Source organism: Sarcophilus harrisii, chromosome 3 (genome assembly GCF_902635505.1).
Source record: "Sarcophilus harrisii chromosome 3, mSarHar1.11, whole genome shotgun sequence".
NCBI classification, from domain to species: domain Eukaryota; kingdom Metazoa; phylum Chordata; class Mammalia; order Dasyuromorphia; family Dasyuridae; genus Sarcophilus; species Sarcophilus harrisii.
In genome coordinates, this window is record NC_045428.1 from 609,369,917 (window position 1) to 609,393,632 (window position 23,716).

A 23,716-nucleotide genomic window follows, 5' to 3' on the forward strand; every position below is an offset into this window, starting at 1 on the left:
AAGTTGTATGGACAGACAAGAATATAAAATATTTTAACAATGTTGTCCTTATGCAGGAAGTCATAACCAGTGACTAAACTAAAGAAATGCATACAAGAAAAGATTTTTTAGTTAAAATCCAGAACAAAGCTTGAAAATCATTCAAGGTGTCCTCAGCTGTTCTTCCTTATCTCCATCCTCCAAGGATATTGTTTAAATTTCACATCCCTCTATTCTTGGTAACCTGCAAAAGGTTCTCAAGTAGCTCCCAACTGTATTTTTTAAAAAAATATTTTAATTCATAATCATTATTAATTAGTAATTTGTGATATGTGTATCATCACCAATCAATAAAAAGAGCAGCTGATATTTTCTACGTGGAACAAATTTAAAGCCTTTGGTGACACTCTTGAGATTCCATGAAGTCAACACTATTTGTCTTATTACTGAAATGATAATCTAATAATCACATCTCTAAGGGAAGAGAGAATCTTGAATCTGTGACTAACTTATGTCTTCCTCTCCTCATCTCCATTCTCTGAGGGGCAGATCCCAGCGCGAATTCAGCACAGTGGCAGAGTCCAGACTGGTGAGGATCTTCCTCCTTATGATTCTGAATCAGGTCCTTAGAGGTAGAGCTTCATCTCACTTCCTGGAAGTAAAAAGGGAAGCACAGAGAGATCAAAATCCTCTTTTTGCTGCAAATAGGGAAGGCAGGCTGGTTTTTTGCATCAGAATCCTAGCTAGGTAATGTCTTTGTGATCTGCTACTAGGCCAAGTCCCCTTTGCTGCATATATGGGCTAGTGTAGTGTCCCCAGATCTAATCTTTTTGATTTAAGTGATCCTTCTAACCTTTGTATGTATTTTTGGAGGAGGAGGGGGAGGGGGAAGGGGAGGAGGAGGGAGAGGGAGAGGAGGGGGGAAGGGGAAGGGGGGAGGGGGAAGAGGGAGTTCCAGCAAATTATCCAGAAGGCCTATGGGACTGGAGCCACTTATTGTAATGTTGTCTTCTCTCAGATATAATGGTTTTCCAGGAGCAGGTTTCTTGGGGGGCTTCTGGAGGCAGCCTTAGTTTCAGTTCAGTATAATAATCACCTCAAATGCAGCCAGGAATTAAAAGTTCAGTTCTTTATTGTCTCTTCAAAATAGCCCGGTTAGCTTTCTTAGAGGCCTTTCTCTCAACTTGGTTCCAAGAGCTCCTGTTGCAAATCCTTTGCCTCTTCCAGCTTCAGCCTCTCTAATTCCGAATCTTGGCTTCTCAATCTCCCCCACTGACTCCTGGCTGAGGCCTGTCCTTTTATAAGCTCTTTTAGAGGCATGAACTCAAAGGTTGACTCCTCCTCGGAGAGTGGGATTGTGGGAGCTGTGACTTGTGAATCTTGTAGAACTCCAATGAATACTAAATACATTAGTGAACCAGAGAACTGCTAAGCACGATGCTAAAATTAGACAACCGACTTAGCGCCTTGTAAGAATCGTAACAGCTTATACCATCTTGGTGTTGGGGAGCACCTGGGTCACTTTTTACTCTGTCAAGTCCTTTTTCTCATTTTCTCTCTTTAATTTTAATAAACATTATCAGTGGTCGATGCCCACCACAGCCGTCAGTCCATTTGTACTTAGTAGCTCCATTCCCAAATCCTCCATTTCTATAATTCATTCTGGTAAGAAAAAAAAGATCGAAGACTCTCTTTTCCCCAGATGTTCCACTGCCCACCATTCTATTTCCACCTTTACAAAAGACTACAAAATCAGCCACTAAAAGTAGCTGATGAGAACAGATTACTAAACATTAGAATTGTGCAACTTATTAATTAGAAGGGGTTTTAATGATGACAATTATCATTTTGAGCATTTGAATGGAACTTTAAAATTTGAAAAACTTTATATATGCTTTACATTGAGTCTGTCAGCATTGCCTTTTATTCTGAACCTCCTGGTTTCCCTTCTTTTAGGACATTTTAAACTCTCACTCCTGAAATCTTTGTTGTTTTCTCATAAAACTTCAAATTTCTTTTCATTTTATTTTGATAGTATATTATTTTTTCAATTACATGAAATGATGGATTTTTACTTTCATTATTATAAGATTTTAGCACATATACAGCAAATGATTGCCCATCATTTAAACAAGAGGGAAGGAGAAGGAAGGAGAAAGGAAGACAATTTTAGAGCTCAACATTTTGCAAAAATAAAGGCTAAAAATTTTCTTGACATAATTAGAAAAAAATAAAATCCTATTTAAAAAAAATAAATGTAACTTAGCAAGTATGAAGTATGTATCTCTAATATACCTGTCCTAGATCTTGCAGATACAAAGAAAAAAAAAAACAGGACCTCTCTTTGAAGTATTTATATTCTGTAAAAAAAAAAAAAAATGTTTTCCCAGTTTGTTGCTTCCTTTCTAATTTTGTTTGCATTCGTTTTGTTTGTACAAAGACTTAAATTTGATATAATCAAAATTTTCTATTTTGTGATCAATAATGATCTCTAGTTCTTTGGTCACAAATTCCTTCCTCCTCCACAAGTCTGAGAGGTAAACTATCTTATGTTCCTCTAATTTATTTATAATGTCATTCTTTATGCCTAAATCACGGACCCATTTTGATCTTATCTTGGTATATGGTGTTAAATTTGGGTCCATGCCTAATTTCTATCACCTAATTTCCAGTTTTCCCAGCAGTTTTTATCAAATAATGAATTCTTATCCCAAAAGCTGGGATCTTTGGATTTGTCAAATACTAGATTATTAAAGTTATTGACTATTTTGGCTTGTGAACCTAATCTATTTCTTAGCCAATACCAAATGGTTTTGGTGACTGCTGCTTTATAATATAGTTTTAGATGAGGTACAGCTAGGCCACCTTCATTTGATTTATTTTTTTCATTAATTCCCTTGAAATTCTCAACCTTTTGTTCTTCCATATGAATTTGTTGTTATTTTTTCTAGGTCATTAAAGTAGTTTCTTGGGAGTCTGATTGGTAAAGCACTAAATAAATAGATTAGTTTAGGGAGTATTGTCATCTTTATTATATTTGCTCGGCATATCCAAGAGCACTTAATATTTTTCCAATTATTTAAATCTGACTTTATTTGTGTGGAAAGTGTTTTGTAATTTTGCTCATATAATTTCTGACTTTCCTTTGGTAGATAGATTCCCAAGTATTTTATGCTGTCGACAGTTATTTTGAATGGAATTTCCCTTTGTACCTCTTGCTGCTGGATTTTCTTGGTGATGTATAAAAATGCTGAGGATTTATAGGGATTTGTTTTATACCCTGCAACTTTGCTAAAGTTATGAATTGTTTCTAATAGCTTTTTAGTAGAATCTCTGGGGTTCTCTAAATATACCATCATATCATCTGCAAAGGGTGATAGTTTGTTTGTTTTTTTTAATTTATTTTTTTAAATTTAATAGCCTTTTATTTACAGGATATATACATGGGTAACTTTACAGCATTAACAATTGCCAAACCTCTTGTTCCAATTTTTCACCTCTTATCCCCCCACCCCTTCCCCTAGATGGTAGGATGACCAGTAGATGTTAAATATATTAAAATATAAATTAGATACACAATAAGTATACCTGACTAAACGTTATTTTGCTGTACAAAAGAATCAGACTCTGAAATATTGTACAATTAGCTTGTGAAGGAAATCAAAATGCAGATGTGATAAATATAGGAATTGGGAATTCAATGTAATGGGTTTTAGTCATCTCCCAGAGTTCTTTTTCTGGGCATAGCTGGTTCAGTTCATTACTGCTCCATTAGAAATGATTTGGTTGATCTCGTTGCTGAGGATGGCCTGTTCCATCAGAACTGGTCATCATACAGTATTGTTGTTGAAGTATAATGATCTCCTGGTCCTGCTCATTTCACTCAGCATCAGTTCGTGTAAGTCTCCGGCCTTTCTGAAATTATCCTGTTGGTCATTTCTTACAGAACAGTAATATTCCATAATATTCATATACCACAATTTATTCAGCTTCTCCAACTGATGGACATCCATTCAGTTTCCAGTTTTTAGCACTACGAAAAGGGCTGCACAAACATTCGTGCACATACAGTCCCTTTCCCTTCTTTATAATCTCTTTGGGATATAATCCCAGTAGTAACACTGCTGGATCAAAGGGTATGACAGTTTGATAACTTTTTGAGCATAGTTCAAACTACTCTCCAAAATGGTTGGATTCGTTCACAACTCCACCAACAATGCGTCAATGTCCCAGTTTTCCTGCATCCCTCCAACAATCATCATTATTTTTCCTGTCATCTAGCCAATCTGACAGGTGTGTAGTGGATATCTTAGAGTTGTCTTAATTTGCATTTCTCTGATTAATAATGACTTGGAGCATCTTTTTCATATGACTAGAAATAGTTTCAATTTCTTCATCTGAGAATTGTCTGTTCATATCCTTGACCATTTTTCAATTGGAGAATGGCGATTTTTATAAATTGAGTTAATTCTCATATATTTTGGAAATGAGGCCTTTATCAGAACCTTTGACTGTAAAATATTTTCCCAGTTTATTGCTTCCCTTCTAATCTTGTCTGCATTAGTTTTGTTTGTACAAAAACTTTTCAGTTTGGTATAATCGAAATTTTTCTATTTTGTGATCAGTAATGATCTCTAGTTCTGCTTTGGTCATAAAGACCTTCCCTTCCACAGGTCTGAGAGGTAAACTATCCTGTGTTCCTCTAATTTATTAATAATTTCATTCTTTATGCCTAGGTCATGAACCCATTTTGACCTTATCTTGGTGTATTTATGTTAAGTATGGATCAATGCCTAGTTTCTGCCATATTAGTTTCCAATTTTCCCAGCAATTTTATCAAACAGTAAGTTCTTATCCCAAAGCTGGAGATCTTTAGGTTTGTCAAAGACTAGGTTGCTATATTTGTTGACTGTTTTATCCTTGAACTCTAATCTATTCCACTGATCAACTAATCTATTCCTTTAGCTAATACCAAATAGTTTTGGTAACTGCTGCTCTATAATATAATTTTAGATCTGGTACAGCTAAGCCACCTTCATTTGATTTTTTTTCATTAATTCCTTGAAATTTTGACCTTTTGTTTTTCCATATGAACTTTGTTGTTATTTTTTCTAGGTCATTAAAATAGTTTTTTGGGACTCTGATTGGTATAGCGCTAAATAAATAGATTAGTTTAGGTAATATTGTCTTCTTTATTATATTTGCTCGCCCTATCAAGAGCATTTAATATTTTTCAAATTGGTTAGATCAGATTTAATTTGTGTGAAAAGTGGTCTGTAATTTTGCTCATAAAGTTCTGATTTTCCTTGGCAGATAGATTCCTAAATATTTTATATTATCAGTAGTTACTTTAAATGGAATTTCTCTTTGTAACTCTGACTGTTGGATTTGTTAGTGATATATAGAATGTGATGACTTATGTGGGTTTATTTTATAACCAGCAACTTTGATAAAGTTGTGGATTATTTCTATAACTTTTAGCAGAATCTCTGGGTTTCTAGTATACATCATGTCATCGGCAAAGAGTGATAATTTGGTTTCTCATTGCCTATTCTTATTCCTAATCTCTTTCTCAGCTCTTATTGCTAAAGCTAGTGTTTCTAATACAATATTAAATAGTAACGGTGATAGTGGCAACCTTGTTTCACTCAGATCTTATTGGGAATGGTTGCAGTTTGTCTCCATTACATATGATGCTTACTGATGGTTTTAAATAGATGCTGCTGATTATTTTAAGAAAAGTCCATTTATTCCTATATATATCAAGTTTGGTAAATCTGATTAGAAAAAGAGGGAGGAAAATGAAATTAGAGTCTTAAAATGAAAGGAGAACTTTCCACCAATGAAGAGGAAATTAGAGAAATAATAAGGAGTTATTTTGCTCAACTTTATGCCAATAAATTTGATAACCTAAGTGAAATAGATGACTATCTCCAAAAATATAGACTTCCCAGACTAACAGAGGAGGAAGTAATTGCTTGAATAGTCCCATTTCAGAAAAAGAAATAGAACAGGCAATTAAACAACTCCCTAAGAAAAAATCCCCAGGACCAGATGGATTTACATGTGAATTTTACCAAACATTTAAAGAACAATTGGCCCTAATGCTATATAAATTATTTGATAAAATAGGCAATGAAGGATTCCTACCAAATTCCTTCTATGACACAGACATGGTACTGATACCTAAACCAGGTAGGCTGAAAACAGAGAAAGAAAATTATAGACCAATCTCCCTAATGAATATTGATGCTAAAATCTTAAATAAGATATTAGCAAAAGACTACAGAAAATCATCTCCAAGATAATACACTATGATCAAGTAGGATTTATACCAGGAATGCAGGGCTGGTTCAATATTAGGAAAACTATCAATATAATTGGCCATGTTAATAACAAATTAACAAAACCATATGATCATCTCAATAGATGCAGAAAAGCATTTGATAAAATCCAACATCCATTCCTATTAAAACACTTGAGAGTATAGGAATAAATGGACTTTTCCTTAAAATAATCAGCAGCATCTATTTAAAACCATCAGTAAGCATCATATGTAATGGAGACAAACTGCAACCATTCCCAATAAGATCTAGAGTGAAACAAGGTTGCCCACTATCACCGTTACTATTTAATATTGTATTAGAAACGCTAGCTTTAGCAATAAGAGCTGAGAAAGAGATTAAAGCAATCCCTATTTTTTCAAATAGTTTGTATAGCATTTGAGTTAATTGTTCTTTAAATGTGTGGTAGAATTCACATGTAAATCCATCTGATCCTGGGGATTTTTTCTTAGGGAGTTGGTTAATAGCTTATTCTATTTCTTTTTCTAAGATGTGACTGTTTAGGATATTTACTTCTTCCTCTGTTAATCTGGGCAAGCTATATTTTTGAAGGTATTCTTCCATTTCATTTAAGTTGTAGAATTTATTGGCATAAAGTTGGGCAAAGTAACTCCTAATTATTGCTCTAATTTCCTCTTCATTGGTGGAAAGTTCTCCCTTTTCATTTTTAAGACTAACAATTTGATTTTCCTCTTTCCTTTTTTAAATCAGATTTACTAAGGGTTTGTCCATTTTGTTTTTTTCATAGAACCAACTCTTTGATTTGTTAATTAATTCAATAGTTTTTTTTTTTACTTTCTATTTTATTGATCTCTCCTTTTATTTTTAGAATTTCAAGTTTAGTGTTTGACTAGGAGTTTTTAATTTGTTCCTTTTCTAGCATTTTTAGTTGCAAGCCCAATTCATTGGCCTTCTCTTTCTGTATACAAGTAGGCCTCTAGAGATATGAAATTCCCCCTTATTACCGCTTTGGCTGCATCCCACACATTTTGGTATGATGTCTCATTATTGTCATTTTCTTGGGTGAAGTTATTAATTATGTCTATGATTTGTTGTTTCATTCAATCATTCTTTTTAGTATGAGATTACTTAGTTTCCATTTTTTTTGGTCTATTTTCCCTGGCTTTTTATTGAAGGTAATTTTCATTGCATCGTGGTCTGAAAAAGATGCATTTATTATTTCTGCCTTACTGCATTTGAGTTTGAGGTTTTTATGTCCTAGTATATGGTCAGTTTTTGTATAAGTTCCATGAACTGCTGAGAAGAAAGTGTACTCCTTTCTGTCTCCATTTAGTTTTCTCCAAAGATCTATCATATCTAACTTTTCTAATATTCTATTTACCTCTTTGAGAAGTACTTATATTCTACCAGTAAGAACAATATGTTTGTAAACAAGTACAAATCATAGTCAGTAGATTCAAGGGGGATAACATATCTGCTCATAGATGTTTGAAAGGTCACAAAGAAGAGAAATGAAGCTTGTTTGACTTGGCAAAAAGGCAGAATAAAATGCCAGAAATTGAAGGTACATAGTACCTAAATTGGGATTGGGGTTAAGTACCTTCGTAACAAAAATCGAGAGAATGCCTTGGGATAGATCCGTGTTTTAGAATAGCAAGAAGATCTAGAAGTTCTTAGAGACCTTTCAGTTCCATGTAATTTTTAAAGATGATGAAATAGATCCAGGGATGTTAGTGAATTTGAGGAAAGCAAAGGGAGAATTCAAAGAATATTAGATTTGAACCCAGTTCTTCTGATATCAAGGTTAGTGTTCATCCCACTGTTTTATATTAATATGTAAGTTTCAAGTCAGATTCTAAGCTAAATGATTCAGATAACATTGTATAAGCATATTAGTCATCTCCCAATTGATAAATGACTGAAGATATAAACAGGCAGTTTTTTAATGAAAAAAGTATGAATTATTTATGATCACATTAACTGATTAAAAAATTCAAATAAAAAGAAAACTTTAATGTAGTTCTCAGAACTACCAGATTAGCTAAAATGATAGAAGGTGGAAAGGAAAATATTGAAGGAGATGTGGAAAAATTAGGATACTAATGTACCTTTTGTGGATGTCTGAAGTGATCCAACTATTTTGGGAGAAATCTGAAATTATGCACAAAGGGTTATAAAAGTATGTATAACCTTTTATCCAGCAATAACATTATTATGTTTGTTTTCTAACGTGGTCAAGGGACAAAGAAAAGGAACCCCTATGCGCCAAAATATTTATCGCAGCTGTCTTTGTTGTGGCTAAGAACAAGTAAGTGGATACCCATGAATTCGGGAATATCTCAACAAGTTTGGATTCTGATGTAAGTGTAGTGATTGTGTGTCCATGGGAAAACCATGAGAGAGAGTGAAAATTACAGCATTTTCCCCTATTTACATCAGATCAAGAACTCTAAGTAATGTCTCTAGGCAACACATTGGGTTATGATCTTATCAGGCTGATTTCAGACAAGTTTTTCCAGGTTGATGCTAAGTGAAGTGAACAGAACCAAGAGAACATTGCATACAGTAACAATAGGATTATGTGATGGTCAACCGAGATGGACTTGGCTCTTTTCTTGGCTCTAAAATAAGGTAGCCTTTGATGAGCTAGAACATCAAAAGAATAACCATCATGATGATATTTAGGGATTGAGGATAAAAGAGAATTATTCTTTGAGGAATCTGATAAGAGGAAAATTAAGCATAGATGCATATTTCTTAGAATTAAGATATCATCATATTTTATAGATTTTATTTGTTCTCCTAGATTTTTGCTGGGGAAAGGGATATCATGCTGAATCTTTGCTTTTCAATATGATGCCTTATAACAGTATGTCAATGAGTTTAGAGGTATACCACTATCCATTTGGAAAGCCTAAATGCCTCAGTAAATTCAAATTGTTTACTTTTTTTGTGAAAATGTTATAATTATTTGAGTAGTTTGAAAGAAAGACTTTGACTGAGCTATGTATTATGGAATCATTCAAAAATAAAAATAAAACTGTGTAAAAGGAGTCATAATCTTATACAAATGAAGCACAAAGGAAGTAATAACAAAAGAAACATGGGGAAGGTGGGTGGTGCTGGAAGTTACTCTAATCAGAAATGGAGAAAGAGGGAACTAATATGTCTAGAAAGGTTAAAAAAAAAAAACAACTCTTCTCAATTCATAAAAAATAAATGGACAAGGAAATGAGGTAAGGGAAGAGGATGAGAGAGGGACTTTAGAGGTGTCTAGGTTAAGGAATAAGAAGGCAAAATAATGGGTAATAATAAATTAGAGTATTAAGGAGGGATAGGACAAATAGGGTGAGAAGGATAGTGAGGAAAAATAGGAAGGAGGGAAATATGTAAAAAGTAATCATAATTGAGAATGTCATTGATGAAAATTTATCCATAAAACAGAAATGGATAGCAGATTAAAAATATGAATTTAACAATTTGTTGTTTTTGGGAAACAAAATAAAAATGAGAGAATATCCCAGATAGAATTAGAACAAAAATAGATTTATTTTTTTAATAGCCTTTTATTTACAGGATATATGCAAAGGTAACTTTACAGCATTAACAATTGCCAAACCTCTTGTTCCAATTTTTCACCTCTTACCCCCCACCTCCTCCCCCAGAAAAATAGATTTATTAAAAGAGAAAACTGACACTACACTATCACTAATATTGTTTAATATTGTTGTAGATCATTCAAAGTAAGTATGGGGTATAAAATACCTAGGTATATGTCTTTCAAAATGGCTAAAGGAATAATATGAACATAAACATACATTTTTATATAAATTGTTAGATTAAAATTAGTAGAGAAATATATTGTTCATGAAGATAAGTAAAGCCAATAGAATAAAATATAACAATTTTACCTAATCCCTTTATTCAATGCTATCCTTATTAAGTTACTAAAATCATCTTACTGAACTAAGAAAAAAATAATAATAACCAAGCTCCTTTGAATGAACAAAAGGTCAGGAACTTCAAAGAAACCAGGGACAAAAAGAAAAAAGAATGGAAGGAGATTTGGCAGTGTCTGAGTTTAAACTATAGTATATGGTAAGGGTGTTATTGAAGTGTAAAATGGATAATTTTGATTATTTTAAATTTAAATTTTTTATATACATAAATCAATACAGACAAGAATAGAAGGAATACAGAAACTTAGGAAGAAACTTTTCATAAACAGTCTCTCAGGACATGATTGTATTGAAATACTATTAGGGTAAAGGAAATGATGAGTTGGTTGATTTAGAAAAACAACAAGAATAGCAACATGGAAAGATTTGTACCAATGAAGGTGTTGTTCACCTCCACAGAAAGATGTCCGGATCCCGTCACTGGGGAGAGCCACAGGGCCAGCCATACCCTGATCTGGACAAGGAATGAAGAGGTGGGACTCAGGAGGGGGGTAAAGCAGGAGTCCATTTATTCAGTATTGCACCAGTGTTTGTATACCTAAGGTTTACATGATCAGTTACAAATGCTTTGTTTAGTTAGATTACTCCTACATCTGTATTCTATCAAAGAAAATACATCATCCACAAAGGTATTCAGATACCAGATAACAGGATGTCTGTTTCTTTTGTTGTAATTGGAGCAGGTATAGTTCAGTACCAAGGTCAAGGAAGCAAGGAAGTATGACTTTTAAGGTAGTAGGAAGTATACAGGTAAGAAGTAACAATACAAGTACAAAGAGTAAGCATGAAACTATCAATGATTTCCACTTATCCTACAATGACTGTATAGGAAATAATGGTGCTCTAGTATCCTCCATCCATTGGGCCGCGTCATGAAGATGATAGGCATTTGTAATCACTGTTGTAATTTTGTTATGCATACACAGCAAGATGAATTCACAACCACATATACACTACTTCGGCAGCTAAAAGATAATCCGATGCTGTTCTGTAATTTGTAACCTCACGTGCAGGGAATGCAATGATTCCTGTAAATTCTGAGGCCTGCTGCTGTTTCATTAGCAATGACTTCAATGCCATCGTAAAGTGAGTTAAAACAATTTAAGGCATATAGATTCTAGTAGAAGGATATGGATCTGGCCAACTATGTGCTTTGTGACATCATAGGAGTCCATTTTTCACTTGAGAGTATATCTGACATACCCACAGTCACAAAAACCGGTATTTGCTACTGCTTGTCCCAATTTAAGTAGGGAATTCTGTTGCCACCGAGCCAATTCAGAGATGATGACAAACACAAGTTGTAACAGCATTTGTCTGAAAGATGGGCCTAACAAAGGCACTGCCTGTACTCCCAGAGCAGTCACTTTCCATATACAAAAAGCCAGAAGCCACAATCTCGGGAACACTGTTCTCTCACTGCTCGGTATGAGTGTCTGTCGCTCCAATCTTCATCTCCTTTTTGCTGGACGCCTCTTTTTCTGGCTTCTCCTGGTGGATAAGAGGGACATATCTCATTGGCCCCCAGTGAGTGCTTGCTGCATCTGGGGAAACCTTCTGCCCCAAGCTTTTACTTTATACAGGTCCTCCCATTTCCCAGCATTTGGATCCTTCCACATTATTAATTGATCATCATATGTAAAAGGTGTAGGAGTTATTTCTTTGTCATCTGGTCTGGTGGAATAAAACTGATCTGCAGGTGACAAGCCATTCTGATGAAAACTCAAAAAATCGATTGTATATATAATTATATTTAGTAAAGTTCTAAGGGTACCTGTGGCTCCCCCTTTCTTTTGTTTAAGTAATATTTTGATATCAGTTTTTCCGTTCCAATATGGCTTATCTTGGAGACTGAAAGGTCTCCCTGTAGTGTTTGATACTGCATTTGGCACAGAAACCCTGAAAAAGTTTTGAGGTATACACTGGGCCATTGTCAGTTTTAAGACCTAAGGGGTTGCCAATAATGGCCAATGCCTGAAGCATAACCTCTGTGGTTGCCTTTGGTTTCCTTATCATAGGCATAGCAAAAGTAAAACCCAAATAAGTGTCAGAATCATATGAATATATCTTTGTTTCCCAGAAGAAGAGTAATGAATAACATCCATTTGCCCCAACTCATTGGGCTTATGTTCCCTTGGATTATAACCTGGAGGCAACAAGGGCACATGAAATGGGACACAAGCTGGATAAGCTTTCACTATTTGTTGTGCTTCTTCTTCAGTGAGACCAAATGGATCTCAAAGAGCACAAGCTGATTGAGATAACTCATGAGAACGTGTAGGCTCTGGAGAGATTGAAAAAAAGGGAGTTTGAAAGCTGGCTTCCTGCCTGGAGTGTGAGAAGAAATACAGGGAAAGTATTCAGGACTATCTATAAGGCACTGATTAAGAGGAAACTGTTCGCTTATGATATATGGAAAATGTTGCTAATAATAATAATTACTGATTACTATTACTGATAGTATTCTTAAAACTGTTATCATTACTAAGGTAGTTTGAAGGAAAGAAAGATTGTGACTGACTGGAGCATGATGGAGTGATTCTATTGAACAAAATTGGGTAGTAGAAGGTTAAAAAAAAAACAGCAATTTTGTTTTGTAGGTCTTATAACTTGAATTTAGAATAAAACCCATGATAAAATCAGTGTCCAGGAATCTCCTAGTGGAACTGGGCACCCCTGCCCTTTTGTGCATTTACATCTAGTCCTCACAGGTGCTTCCCTGTCTGAAGGGAGCAGGGTGCCTCTTTTCTGCCCCATTTGGTTATTAATTATCACCACTCTCTCCCTGGTCTGGTACCAGTGAAGCTCGCTGTGCTCTCCCTCTGGAATCCTCTTGGAGGTTGTCCTGACCACATAGCAGTGCTTGTAGTCTCATAGGATCCTAGCTCTCTCTAGTTATTCCCCCTCGGATAGGAAGTCCACTCTTGTCTCAGGCTGCGAAAAGTCTGCCTGACAGGGATCCCTTAGCAATACTGCCGGTTAATCTCATCTCTCCTGAGGGTATTCCCACCCAGGACCCCACTGACTCAGAGAAACTTCCCCTGAAAGAATTGGACTAATTTCCCAAGGATATTTCCTCTGAGAAGCTTTCAACTGAAGGAGTTAGAGATTATCACCATCTATGAGCAAAAGGGAATAAATTCCCATCTACCGGAGACCTGCTTCTCTGGGAATGTCTTGAACATTCTAGAGGTTTCTTCTGGCAAAATTTCCAATTATTGTCAAAATCAATCCTTTGAGACGTTAAGAACCAATTAGAACTCAAAGATTTTCTTTCTTAACTAGAATCAAGGGACTGGTCTCTGGAACTTCCTATGTCTTGAGGTTTAGGGTCTAAAGGCCTGAAGAACCTCCCCACCAGTCCCCTTTTCTGTACCTGCCATAGAGGCCAATAGCCCTTCTTTCTCCTTCCAAAATCCACAGACCAAAGCCATAAATTATCCTCTCATGTTAAGTAAAGCCAATTGCACCTTGACAAGATTACTTTAGTGGAAACTCCCAACTTTATGATGACTTTCAAGCAATTAGTCCAATTCTAAACAAAGTTTCCAAGCAAACAAAAAGGAAAACAAAAAGAAAAGGAAAAACCCATTAAAAAAAAAAAAAAAAACAGACCACACAGTTCTTTCTACCCAATTAGCGATTCAAAAAATAAAATTTACAATTAAAAAAATTGATAATAAAGGTAGACTCTGTAGTCTGCAGCTTGGGGAACCTTACCTTAGACTCGGAGAATGAGCTTAAATCAAGGCTTAAATCTGTGGGGGATACAAAGGTGAAAATTTGTGTAGTTGCTAGTAGAATAAAGGCCAAAGGAGGTAGGAGTCCATCTTTCTGTTCCTGGCTCACCAAGAATGTGGAGGGGAATCATCCCAAATGACCAAAGGAACAACTGAGGCAGAGTTTTGAGCCAAAAAAAAAACATTAAAAAAAAAATTTCAGCTCCCCTCTAATTAAAAAGTCTCTATACCTTCCTCCCAATGTGAAACACCACTTTCCGATTTCTTTTTTTAATAAAGTTACAAGTATATTAAAAATAGAACAGCATTACCACATAATGCATAGGCTAAAATATGAGCATCAGCTGGAGAACCTGTTCAAAGCTGAGAAATGGCTCTGTTAGAGCCTGTGGCACAGGGTTGGAGACAAGGTAGAGAAAAGACTGGAAAGCAAGGAGGGCCCTGGGCTAGGAAGGGCTCTGGCAGAGCTCTGGATCCTTGAGGCAAAGGGTATCGCTGGAGTTGGCAGGGCACCGAGGGACATGATTCAGGAAGGTAACTAGAGGCAGGCAGACCTGGCAGCAGCTATTGGGGTGTTTTAGGTGTGAGGAGATGTGGGTCTGTATTGGGGACGGCGAGAGAAGGGGGCACAGAGATGATGCAAACGTGGCACCGTTTGGGGCAGGGGATGGGCGCGGTAGTAAGTGTGAGCTTAGAGGACGGTGAAGATGGTGGTGTCCTCCATGTTATAATAAGGAAGTCTGGGCGAGGGCTTAGGAGGAAGATAATGAATCCCTTTTTGGACAAGTCTGTGGGATGTACAATTGGAGGTGTGAGTCTGAAGGTTAGCTGAGAGGTTTGGAGGAGAATCACCAAGATGACTGACTCCATATAACACAGAGGAGGCGGCCCTGTGGGGCACCCAGGTCACGGCTGCTCCCAGCATAGGAGACTGAGAAGTAATCGGGGAGGGAGGAGAACTGGGAGAGAGCAGTGGCGTGGAAACCGAGGGAGAAAGGTCAAGGAGACCTGAACAAAGGCTCGGGACCCATCAGTTATGATGCTGGGGAGAACCAAGGGAGAAAGGTCGAGAAGGAGACCCGAACAAAGGCCCGGGACCCATCAGTTATGGTGCTGGGGAGAACCGAGGGAGAAAGGTCAAGAAGGAGACCCGAACAAAGGCCCGGGACCCATCAGTTATGGTGCTGGGGAGAACCGAGGGAGAAAGGTCGAGAAGGAGACCTGAACAAAGGCCTGGGACCCATCAGTTATGGTGCTGGGGACAACTGTCTGCAGAAAGTGAGGAGTGAGAGGGCCCTTGTATTCAGCCTTCACATAAGGGAGGGGATGTAGATGAGCCTCAGGTGAGGGGGCTCTACAAGAGGAGCTCAGAAGTTTGTAGGCAGTAGGGAATCAGCTGGTGGAGTCCGGGGATGTGCTCCTGCGATGGAGTCACGATCCCATTTGTGTAGAGGAGCTGACCATGGTCAGGAGGCCCACAGGGTCAGCAGTCAGCTGGGAGGTGGGGGCTGTGAGGAGGGAAAGGGAGCTGAGAAGGGAGGGGGATTGCCCAGTGGCAGTGAGGGCTCGGTTGGTAGTGAGCCCGGGTAAAACAGTTCTGAATCCCCCCCAGGACACATCTCTAGGAGGGAAGGGGGTGGTGAGGCTCAGACAGGCAGGTACTGGTACAGCCTGATACCTGCCTGTCTGAGCAAGGGTTGAGGGACTCAAGAGAACAGCCTGGAGTCGAACTGGTTCCACGAAAGGAAGAAGTGGGGTAGGGTGGTCTGGAGAGAACTGGGGAATGGCGGGACTGGAGGGAACAAGGTGGGAACAAAGATGGATTGGGGCTGCAGACAGGAATGGGAGGGAGGAGGTGCCCTTGCAGGGGACAGCGGGGGTGGTGAGGTGAGTGCAGGACGGCATCTGGGAAGGGAGTGCCAGGGGGTATGCTGGGAAGGAGAGGAAGACTGAGCCAGGGACACCAAGGGAAGGGGTTGCCCACTAATGGCTGCTAGAATTCTAATTGGCGGTTAAGAGGGACTGGTCGGACCTTAAGGGAGGCGAGAATAATGAACGGAGTGATGGTGGTTGAGGGAGAGCTGAGAGTGATCTCCTCCCCACCCCCACTACCTCGAATAGTGATCTGGGGCATGAGGGAAGTGCCCCCAGAAGATGGGGGCTTAAAGACTTAAAGAGGAAATCTTGCTTACAGAGCAGCAGTTCCCAAGAACACAGTAAAAGGGGTCGATTATTTAGAAATTAATTTAGGGAAATGTTCTTGGTCCACATGGGTCCGGCTTCAGGGAGGAATCCTGTCTGGGCAGGGCAGGCCAGGGACTTGGACCGAGGACGAGGCAGACCAGGCTGGAATAGCCGTCCCCCTCTTCGGAGCTTGCACCCAAGGAGACGGGACAAAGCCCCGGCCTCCCAAGGTGGGACAAGGAGCCTTCAATTGGGCACTGCTGCCAAGTGTGGTTTCCTAGGACTCCCAGGAGTCCAAAAGCCTCCTGCCACCTACCTTTTCTCTTCTAAATGCCTCCTCTATGGAGAATTTAGCAAACTTGGACATTTCATCGCAGAAAGAACAGGAAAACGAGACTCTCCATCTTTGAAACTCTGAACTTTCATTCCAGGCTTTAAAGAGTATGGTCTTTTTAATGTATATTGGATTACTTGCTGTCTGGGGGGAGGGGAGGAGAATGGGGGTAAGGGAGAGAGAAAATTTTGGAATTCAAGGTTTTGCAAAGGCAAATGTTGGAAACTATCTTTGCATATATTTGGAAAATGAAAAGCTCTTATTAAAAAAACAGTATAATCGGAGGACCACAAGCACACCCAGGCAGCCACTTGGCTACTTCCTGCAGGGAGGGCTTCATTGCCATCCCTTCCTTTTCAGGATGGCTCCTGCACTGCCCATTGATCTTTGCCAAACCCTCCACCCCACAAATCCTCCTTCGGGCTTCAGCGCCTCGGGCTTTTCCTCCCAGCTTTCCAGAGTCGGGCAGTCCAGTTCCCCACTCTGGCTCCGGGACTCCACACAGGCCACCTGCCAAACATGCCCAGCCCTCATTTTCTCCAAAGCTTGGCCCAGCGCCCCTTCCCTAATTTCCCCGTCCCATCACTGCCACGCTCGCACCGCGCAGTATATTTATTTTGTCCATACACACCTTTATACGTGTGGTGGCGGTCCCCACCCCAAAACGTAGGGTTTCTGAGGCAGCATCCAGCTCTCTGCCTGGCACACAGCAGCCAAATACATGTTTGTTGATTTATAAATTTATTTTCAGTCCCCCCTCCCCCCGTTTCTTTTGCAAAAGCAGCAGAGGGAGGGTATCTCGTCTCTCTTCTTTGGGATCAAGCTTCATCAGTGTCAATCTTTTAAAAATATATTTTATAGATCTTTTGCATTTTTCTTTCCTTATCTGACCATTCCCTCATCTCGGGGAAAAAAACCCAAACCAAAAACATTTCAGCAGATCTAAGCAAGCCGGGGAAAAGCTCTGGCATTACGGGGCGTCCCGTGTGTGTGCTCCTGGCTCTGGCCACTTTTCTTTCCGGGTGAAGGGCAGGCCCAACTCGGGGCAGTGAAGAAAGGAGACACAAGGGCGGCTTCAGTGGGGGGCGGCATCTGAGGTGGAGAAGGGGCGCAGGACCCGGGCGGCGGTCCACGGAACTGCCGGAGAGCAGAGGGCGGACCGACCGCGCGGAAGGACGGCTGTACAATTACTGAGAGCGTCAAAACGGGTCTGGGCTGTCCAGGAGATGATCGTGATCCCGAGCGGAAGGTTTGCAAAAGGCTTTTCAAATAGAATCTCATCAAATCCTCACAATCCTGGGAGGTAGGTGCTATTGTTATCCTCATTACAGAAGAAGAAATCGAAGTAAACCAAAGTCTAAAGACTGCACAGGGTCACGCAGTAATAAGTGTCCGAGGCAAGATTTGAACTCGGGTCTTCCTGCATGTGGGTCCAGGGTTCTATCCACTGCGCCCCCTAGCTGGATGCTCTGAGGAAGCAGCTGTAGGTCCTCCAAAGAATGACACAGGGGACCACGCGGGACGGAGACCGTCCAGTCAGGGCCGGGGGGAGGGAGAGAAGAGGAGGAGTTAGTGATTCTCTGTCCTGGGCCCCAAGGCAGCCTCTGTCTGCCCCACCCCGGACCCGCCCGGGACTCTGCGAGGGGTCCCCCACAGACGGAAGTCACCCCACCGTCCTCAGAGTCCCCCTGGAAAGCACGGGAGAGAGTGGCCGGGTCTGGCCGCGGCACTAAGAACGGCGCCTAAGATCGGGATAATGGTTGCATCCGGCTGGAGCGCATTCCCCCGAGGACAGGAGAATGGGCTGCTGTCTAGCCCAGGCCGCCAAGGGCGGTAGGATGGCTGCATCTGGCTGGGCCGCTATGAACAGGAGACCCAAGAACGGGAGGAACCATCCTGCCCGGGGCTGCCAAGAACGGGATATTGGTTGCCTCCGGCTGGGGCACATTCTCCCAAGGATGGGAGAATGGCGGGAGCGGCTGAATCCTGGCGGGGACTGAGCAGAAACAAGGGCAGCCAAAAAGGGAGCCGGGAGCACAGTGGCCCTGGGCTCGGGGGCACCTACATGCACATCTCTCTCGGCCATGGTGGCAGCCCTGAGCCTGGTGGAGCATCCCGAGCTCCGGGAGCACCCAGAGAGCCCACATTGGTAAGGCGCTTAGCGAACCTCAAGGCCGATGTCAGTGCGCCCACCTGCCCTCATTAAGGTGGAGACAGAAAGCAGAAAGAGTCTGAGTGCTGCGGACCGACCCAGTAATGCCCCCAGTGGGCCAACAAGCCAGAGGATCTCACAGGAAAGGCTCAGCGGGAGGAGACCCGGGCCCAGCCTGTGGCTATGGAGGGACAGTGACTTAGAAGCTCCGGGACCGCACAGAACCTGGAACCCAAAGCAGAGAAGCACGGCTGGGAGCGGGTCACACCGACTGAGGACAAGGAGAAGTAGCTGTGGTCACTGGAGGATACGCCACAAACGTAGGGACAAAAAGCAGAAACCGCGAAGATGCTGAGAAACAGCTGGAATCTGGAACGTGGCCGGGGAACAAGGGGAGAAGGGGTCTTGGAGTCTGCAGGGGTCCGCTGGGGCTTGTGCTCTCTCTCCTTTCTCTTCCCTTTTCCTCCTTCTCTCTCCCTTGTCCCCCTCTCCACTTTTCCTCTTCCTCCTTCCCTCTCTTGCCCTTTTCTCCTTTCGCTCCGTTTTTTTCCAAAAGTGGAGCTGCAGATGGCTCCTGGACGTGCCGTCATGTCGTCCTTCAGGAGCCTTCCCCTCCTGCCTCTGTCCTCTCACTCCCGAGCAGCCGCAGAGCCTCAGGCCTGGACCACTGCGAAGTTCCCCTTCTTGCTCTCCTTTCCCACTTGGCTCCAAAGGGGATTTTTCTGCCATGATAGGCCGTCTCCCTCTTTGCAAAAGCCACGGACTCTTTTCCATCTTGAGAACCACCTACAGAGGCTAGGCCCCTCACCCCTCTCCAGCTGCCCTGGCCTTCCCCTCTGAAATGCCCCGGATGTCCTCAGCCTCTAGTGTTGCACGGGCTGAACTGTTGCAGGGCGTCTCCCTGTCAGGGTGCAATCTCCTGGAGGCCTTTCTCCCCGCTCTCAGAGCCACACAAAGGGAGAGCACCAGAACTCTTGCTGATGGGCAGGAGGAGTCACCTTAGCCGCCACACCAGCTCTGATCCCCCCTCCTGGTACCAGTACGAGAGGCTATCCTCACCACGTCGCCTCATCTGGCCCTCAGAGCACCCCTGAGAAGTGGGCGTTGTTACCGTCCCCACTTTACTGAGGGAGAACCAAGGCGGGAGCTGGATGGCCTGAACATGGGGCTGGCCAGTTTCTGATTCAAACTCGGACCTCCTCAACTCCCCCGTGTCTGATTACAGAGGAGCCAAGAGAGAAACAAGGGGACCCTCCCAGGGTCTCAAGAAGCTGCAAGCAGAAGTGGGACCGGCTGGGGACACGCAGCAAGCTCGGGGACCGAGAAGGAGGGATGGCGGAGGCTGGCGGAAGGAGGCAACAAAAAGTGCCTGTTCCCAGTGGGACGGGCCGGAAACAGACGGCAGAGGTCAGGCTAGAAAAGGGGCCATCTATGGCATTTGCCAAGCACTGTACAAAGGTCATCTGCGATTGCTACAACGCCTGGGGGGAGGCGGGAGGCCAGAGGCCACTCTGAGGCTGGGTCTGCCCCGGCCGGGCCCTCGCTGCCTCGCGGTGACAGCGAGGGGCAGAACGGCTCCACTCTCCTGTGGGAGAGAAATGGGAAACCGAGCAAAAGGAAGGAGTCCCTCATCCTTCGTGGGGGGCCCACAGGCCATGTGGCACTGGGCCGGTGCTGGGAGGGGGGAAGGAAGCAGCGGGGGAGCCCCTGGCAGAGACCTCCAAGGGAGGGGCAGGCCATCCGGTGTCTGGGTTTGACAAGATCCGTGAGCCACCGGGCTGGGACCGCGGATTGTGGCCACAGCCCGACCCTTTGCACTGCCTCGGAGGAAGGACACGAAGCGGGGGCTGCTGGTTAACACAAGGGGGGACAGCCTCGGGGACAAAAAGGCTTTGGCTCACTCAGAAAATGCCAAGTCTTATGTTTGGGACCAAAGCATCAAGGACTAGCTGGAGAGGCTGCTCAGATCACCGCTGTTCTGAAGATCTGGGGGTCTGAGGGGCCCGTCAGCTCCAGGGGGGTCACTGGGGTCCAGGGGCTGCCAAAGGTTCTAATGGGACCTTGGGCTACATTAGCTTTTGGGAGTAGGGGCGGGCGGTGCCCTGGACACACTCGGCCCTCGGAGGTCGCCTGACGCCTGGGTCTCTCTTGGGTGCCAGGGCTTAAGAGCATGGAGGAGGGGGCGTGCCCACCCAGAATCCAGGCCACGGAAGACAGGGATGAGGACGGGGGCACAGAGGCCAGACACAGGCCTGGGATCCTTTCGGGCACAGGCAGGAATCAGTGGCCTTTGGAGTCCCTTCCAGCTCTCCCCCAGCTTGGGCAGGGAGCCCAGGGGTTCAGCCAGCCACAGCTGAGCCTGCGGCAGCCCCTCCCTCCCCCCCCAAGCCTGGGATACTGCCACAGACCAGGGAAGACCCCCCCTGCCCCGGGGGAGGAGGTTCAGGAAGCCCTGACCCAGGGGTCTTTGCCGGGGTCCCCAGGGACGGGCAAGAAAGGGCCAGAGGCCGGCCCGTCTGGAGGAGCTTCAGAGGAGCCCCGGGCCCCAGGTCTGGGCCCCCCAGCCTTACCCAGGGACACCAGGTTCCTGTAGTTCTCCAGCATCACCTCCTTGTAGAGCTGCCACTGAGCAGGGCTCAGGCACCCCCATTCCTCCTCCGTGAAGTCCACGGCCACATCCCCGAAGGACACAGTCTCCTGCAATCAAACACAGCCTGCTGGCCCGGCAGCGCCCCCAGGGGGCCGTGGAGGGGGCCTGCTCAGACGGCCTCTGGGGGGCGTTGGGCCTGGGTCCCCTCCCCGAGGGTCTCAGAGGACCCATGTACACGCTCTCAGCTGGGACCTGGCCCTGGAAGCCCTGAATGGGGACTAGGGGGATCTGGGGGGACCCTAGAGCAAGCTGGGGAGACAGGAGGTGGCCTGTTGGCCCCCAGGAGCCCAGGGGACAAGACGGAAGGCGGCCTCTGAGCCCGGCTTGCAGCCCAGGGGGCCGGCCAGCCTTGTCTGGGTCGATTCCCACCATTGATGGCCAACTCCAGGGAGCCTGGAGGCTGAGGGGAGCCTGGAGGCCGAGGGGAGCCTGGAGGCTGAGGGGAGCCTGGAGGCCGAGGGGGGTCTGGAGGCTGAGGGGACCCCAACTCACCTGGTCTGGGGCCAAGAGAACCCCTGGGGATCCGCCCTCCTCCTCCGGGCTTCCCTCTGGGGGAAGGAGATTCAGCGCCATGAGACCTGAGGGGGGAGAGGAAGCCGGTGAAGGAGAGAGGCCGGGCCTCGGGCCGGGGGCTCACCGGGCAGGGGAAGCTTCACACACGGGCGAAGCCACTGGAGGCGAGGTCGGGGTCACATCACAAGTGCAGCGGGAGGGGAGTGCACGGAGGGAGCTGCCGGGCCGGGCGCAGATGGAGCCGTGACCCAGGAGAGCCCGGAAGGGGGGAGAGGGCCCGGGGGCCAAGGATAGCGGGGCCGGAGTCAGACTGCGCAGGCAGCGCAGGACTAAGGATGGGGAGGTCTGTGAGCCCCAGGGGCTGGCACGGTCTCTACAAGGGGGGTGAGCAAGGAGAGCGGGGCCGGAGGTGTAGGGAGCCGACCCTGGCCAGAAGGCCCAGAGCAGGGTGAGCCAGGGCTCAGAGAAGGAGCCTGTGTCCTCTCCATCCGGAGGGACCAGACTGTGTGTGGGGGGTGAGAAGGCCCAGGGGTCCCGGCACCAGGGCAGGGGAAGGGCGGGACTTTCAGGCAGAGTGCCAAGGGCACGGGCCGGGCAGGGGGCCCCAGAGGCCCGGGCAGAAGTGTGGGGTTGGAGGTCGAGGAGAGGCTGGGCCTGAGGGAGAAGAGGGTGGACATGGAAAGGGGGGGCAGTGCTCCATGGAGAGAGAGCCAGAGGGCAGGAATGGGGGGACACCCGAGGCCGGACCCCGGGGCCTGTGAGCCCTGAGTTAGGGGGCCTGGCAGCCGAGGGTTCCCCTGTGCCAGCCTCTGCCCATCAAGGGGGGGGCTCGGTACAGGGTACACAGACATGCCCCACCTCGTGCAGCCGCGCACACCGCGGGCGGGGACCCGCACGCACAGAGCCCACGGCGCGCGCTCAGGAAGTGCACGTACGCGCACACAGGGCGCACAAGCCTGCGCGCGCCCGGGCACTTACGGTGCCCCATCCAGCTGTGCCCGCGGGCGCGCACACTCCCACCATGCACACCACACACAGGAGCGCGCGCACACACACATGTGCGCGCACCCACTCGCATGCACGCGCACACACGCGCGCTCCCGCGGGGGTCTGGCCCCGGGGGCGGGGCTCGGAGCCTCGGCAGGCGCGCCCGCTGACAGCCGTCCCGGACGCCCAGAGGGAAGCCGCCAAGGGGACCAGCCGGGCCGGATCCGCACCCACGCCCCGAGCGCAGAAGCCCCGGAAGTGGGGGAGGGTCGGGGCGCTCCCAGGTGAGTGAGTCCCTCTGCCAGGAGTCAGGGGCAGGACCGGAGCCCTCGGCGGCCTCGGCCCGAGGGAAAGACACACATGCGGGCGGTGACTGCCCCGCGGTGGGGGGCACGGGGGGGGGGGGGGTCCGGGAGCGCCGCCTCTGCGCATGCCCGCGGTCTCTCTCCCCCCCCAACCCCCCCACCCCGCCAGTGACACACGCGCCCGCTCCCAACGCGTCCGCGTCCCGGCCGCCCCTCCGGCCGCCCCCTCCTCTCTCCTCCCTCCTCCGGGGTAGAGCCTCGTGACGTCGAAGCCCCCCCTCCGAGCCCGTGACGTCACACACGCCCCTCTCACCTCGCGCTCCCCCTGAATTGCTCCGCTTCCTAGCTGGCTTCTCCCTCGAACTGCGCCTGCGCGTCCGGAACCGCCCTGCGAGTTGTGTACCCGGCAAAGTGAGCGCAGAGGCTTCTGGGAATCTCCGCGGGGGCGTCCCGTGCGCAGGTGCGGTCTGAGGCCGAGGCCCGCGCAGGGCGCATGCGCCGTCCTGCCCGGCCCTGGACGCTGCGGGCTCGTGCGGGTGTTTGCGTGTTCTGGGGACCGGGGCGTGCTCGCGGGGCGGCGGCCGTGCCCGGAGCCTCCGGCTGCAGCA

The 23,716-nt window shown here is 45.4% G+C and overlaps 1 protein-coding gene across 1 annotated transcript in view; it reads right to left on the minus strand.

Annotated features, from left to right (window-relative positions):
* LOC105750136 (zinc finger protein 665-like) overlaps positions 1-23,716 on the minus strand; it is a 43,826-nt gene extending 20,110 nt beyond the window's left edge. Inside the window, exons 1-3 of the mRNA XM_031964070.1 lie at positions 23,422-23,716; positions 21,796-21,881; positions 21,224-21,350 (exon numbers count right to left, since the gene is read on the minus strand). Of these exons, the coding sequence (XP_031819930.1) occupies positions 21,224-21,350; positions 21,796-21,876 (208 nt within the window). The 5' untranslated portion in view covers positions 21,877-21,881; positions 23,422-23,716. The remainder of the gene's footprint in view (positions 1-21,223; positions 21,351-21,795; positions 21,882-23,421) is intronic.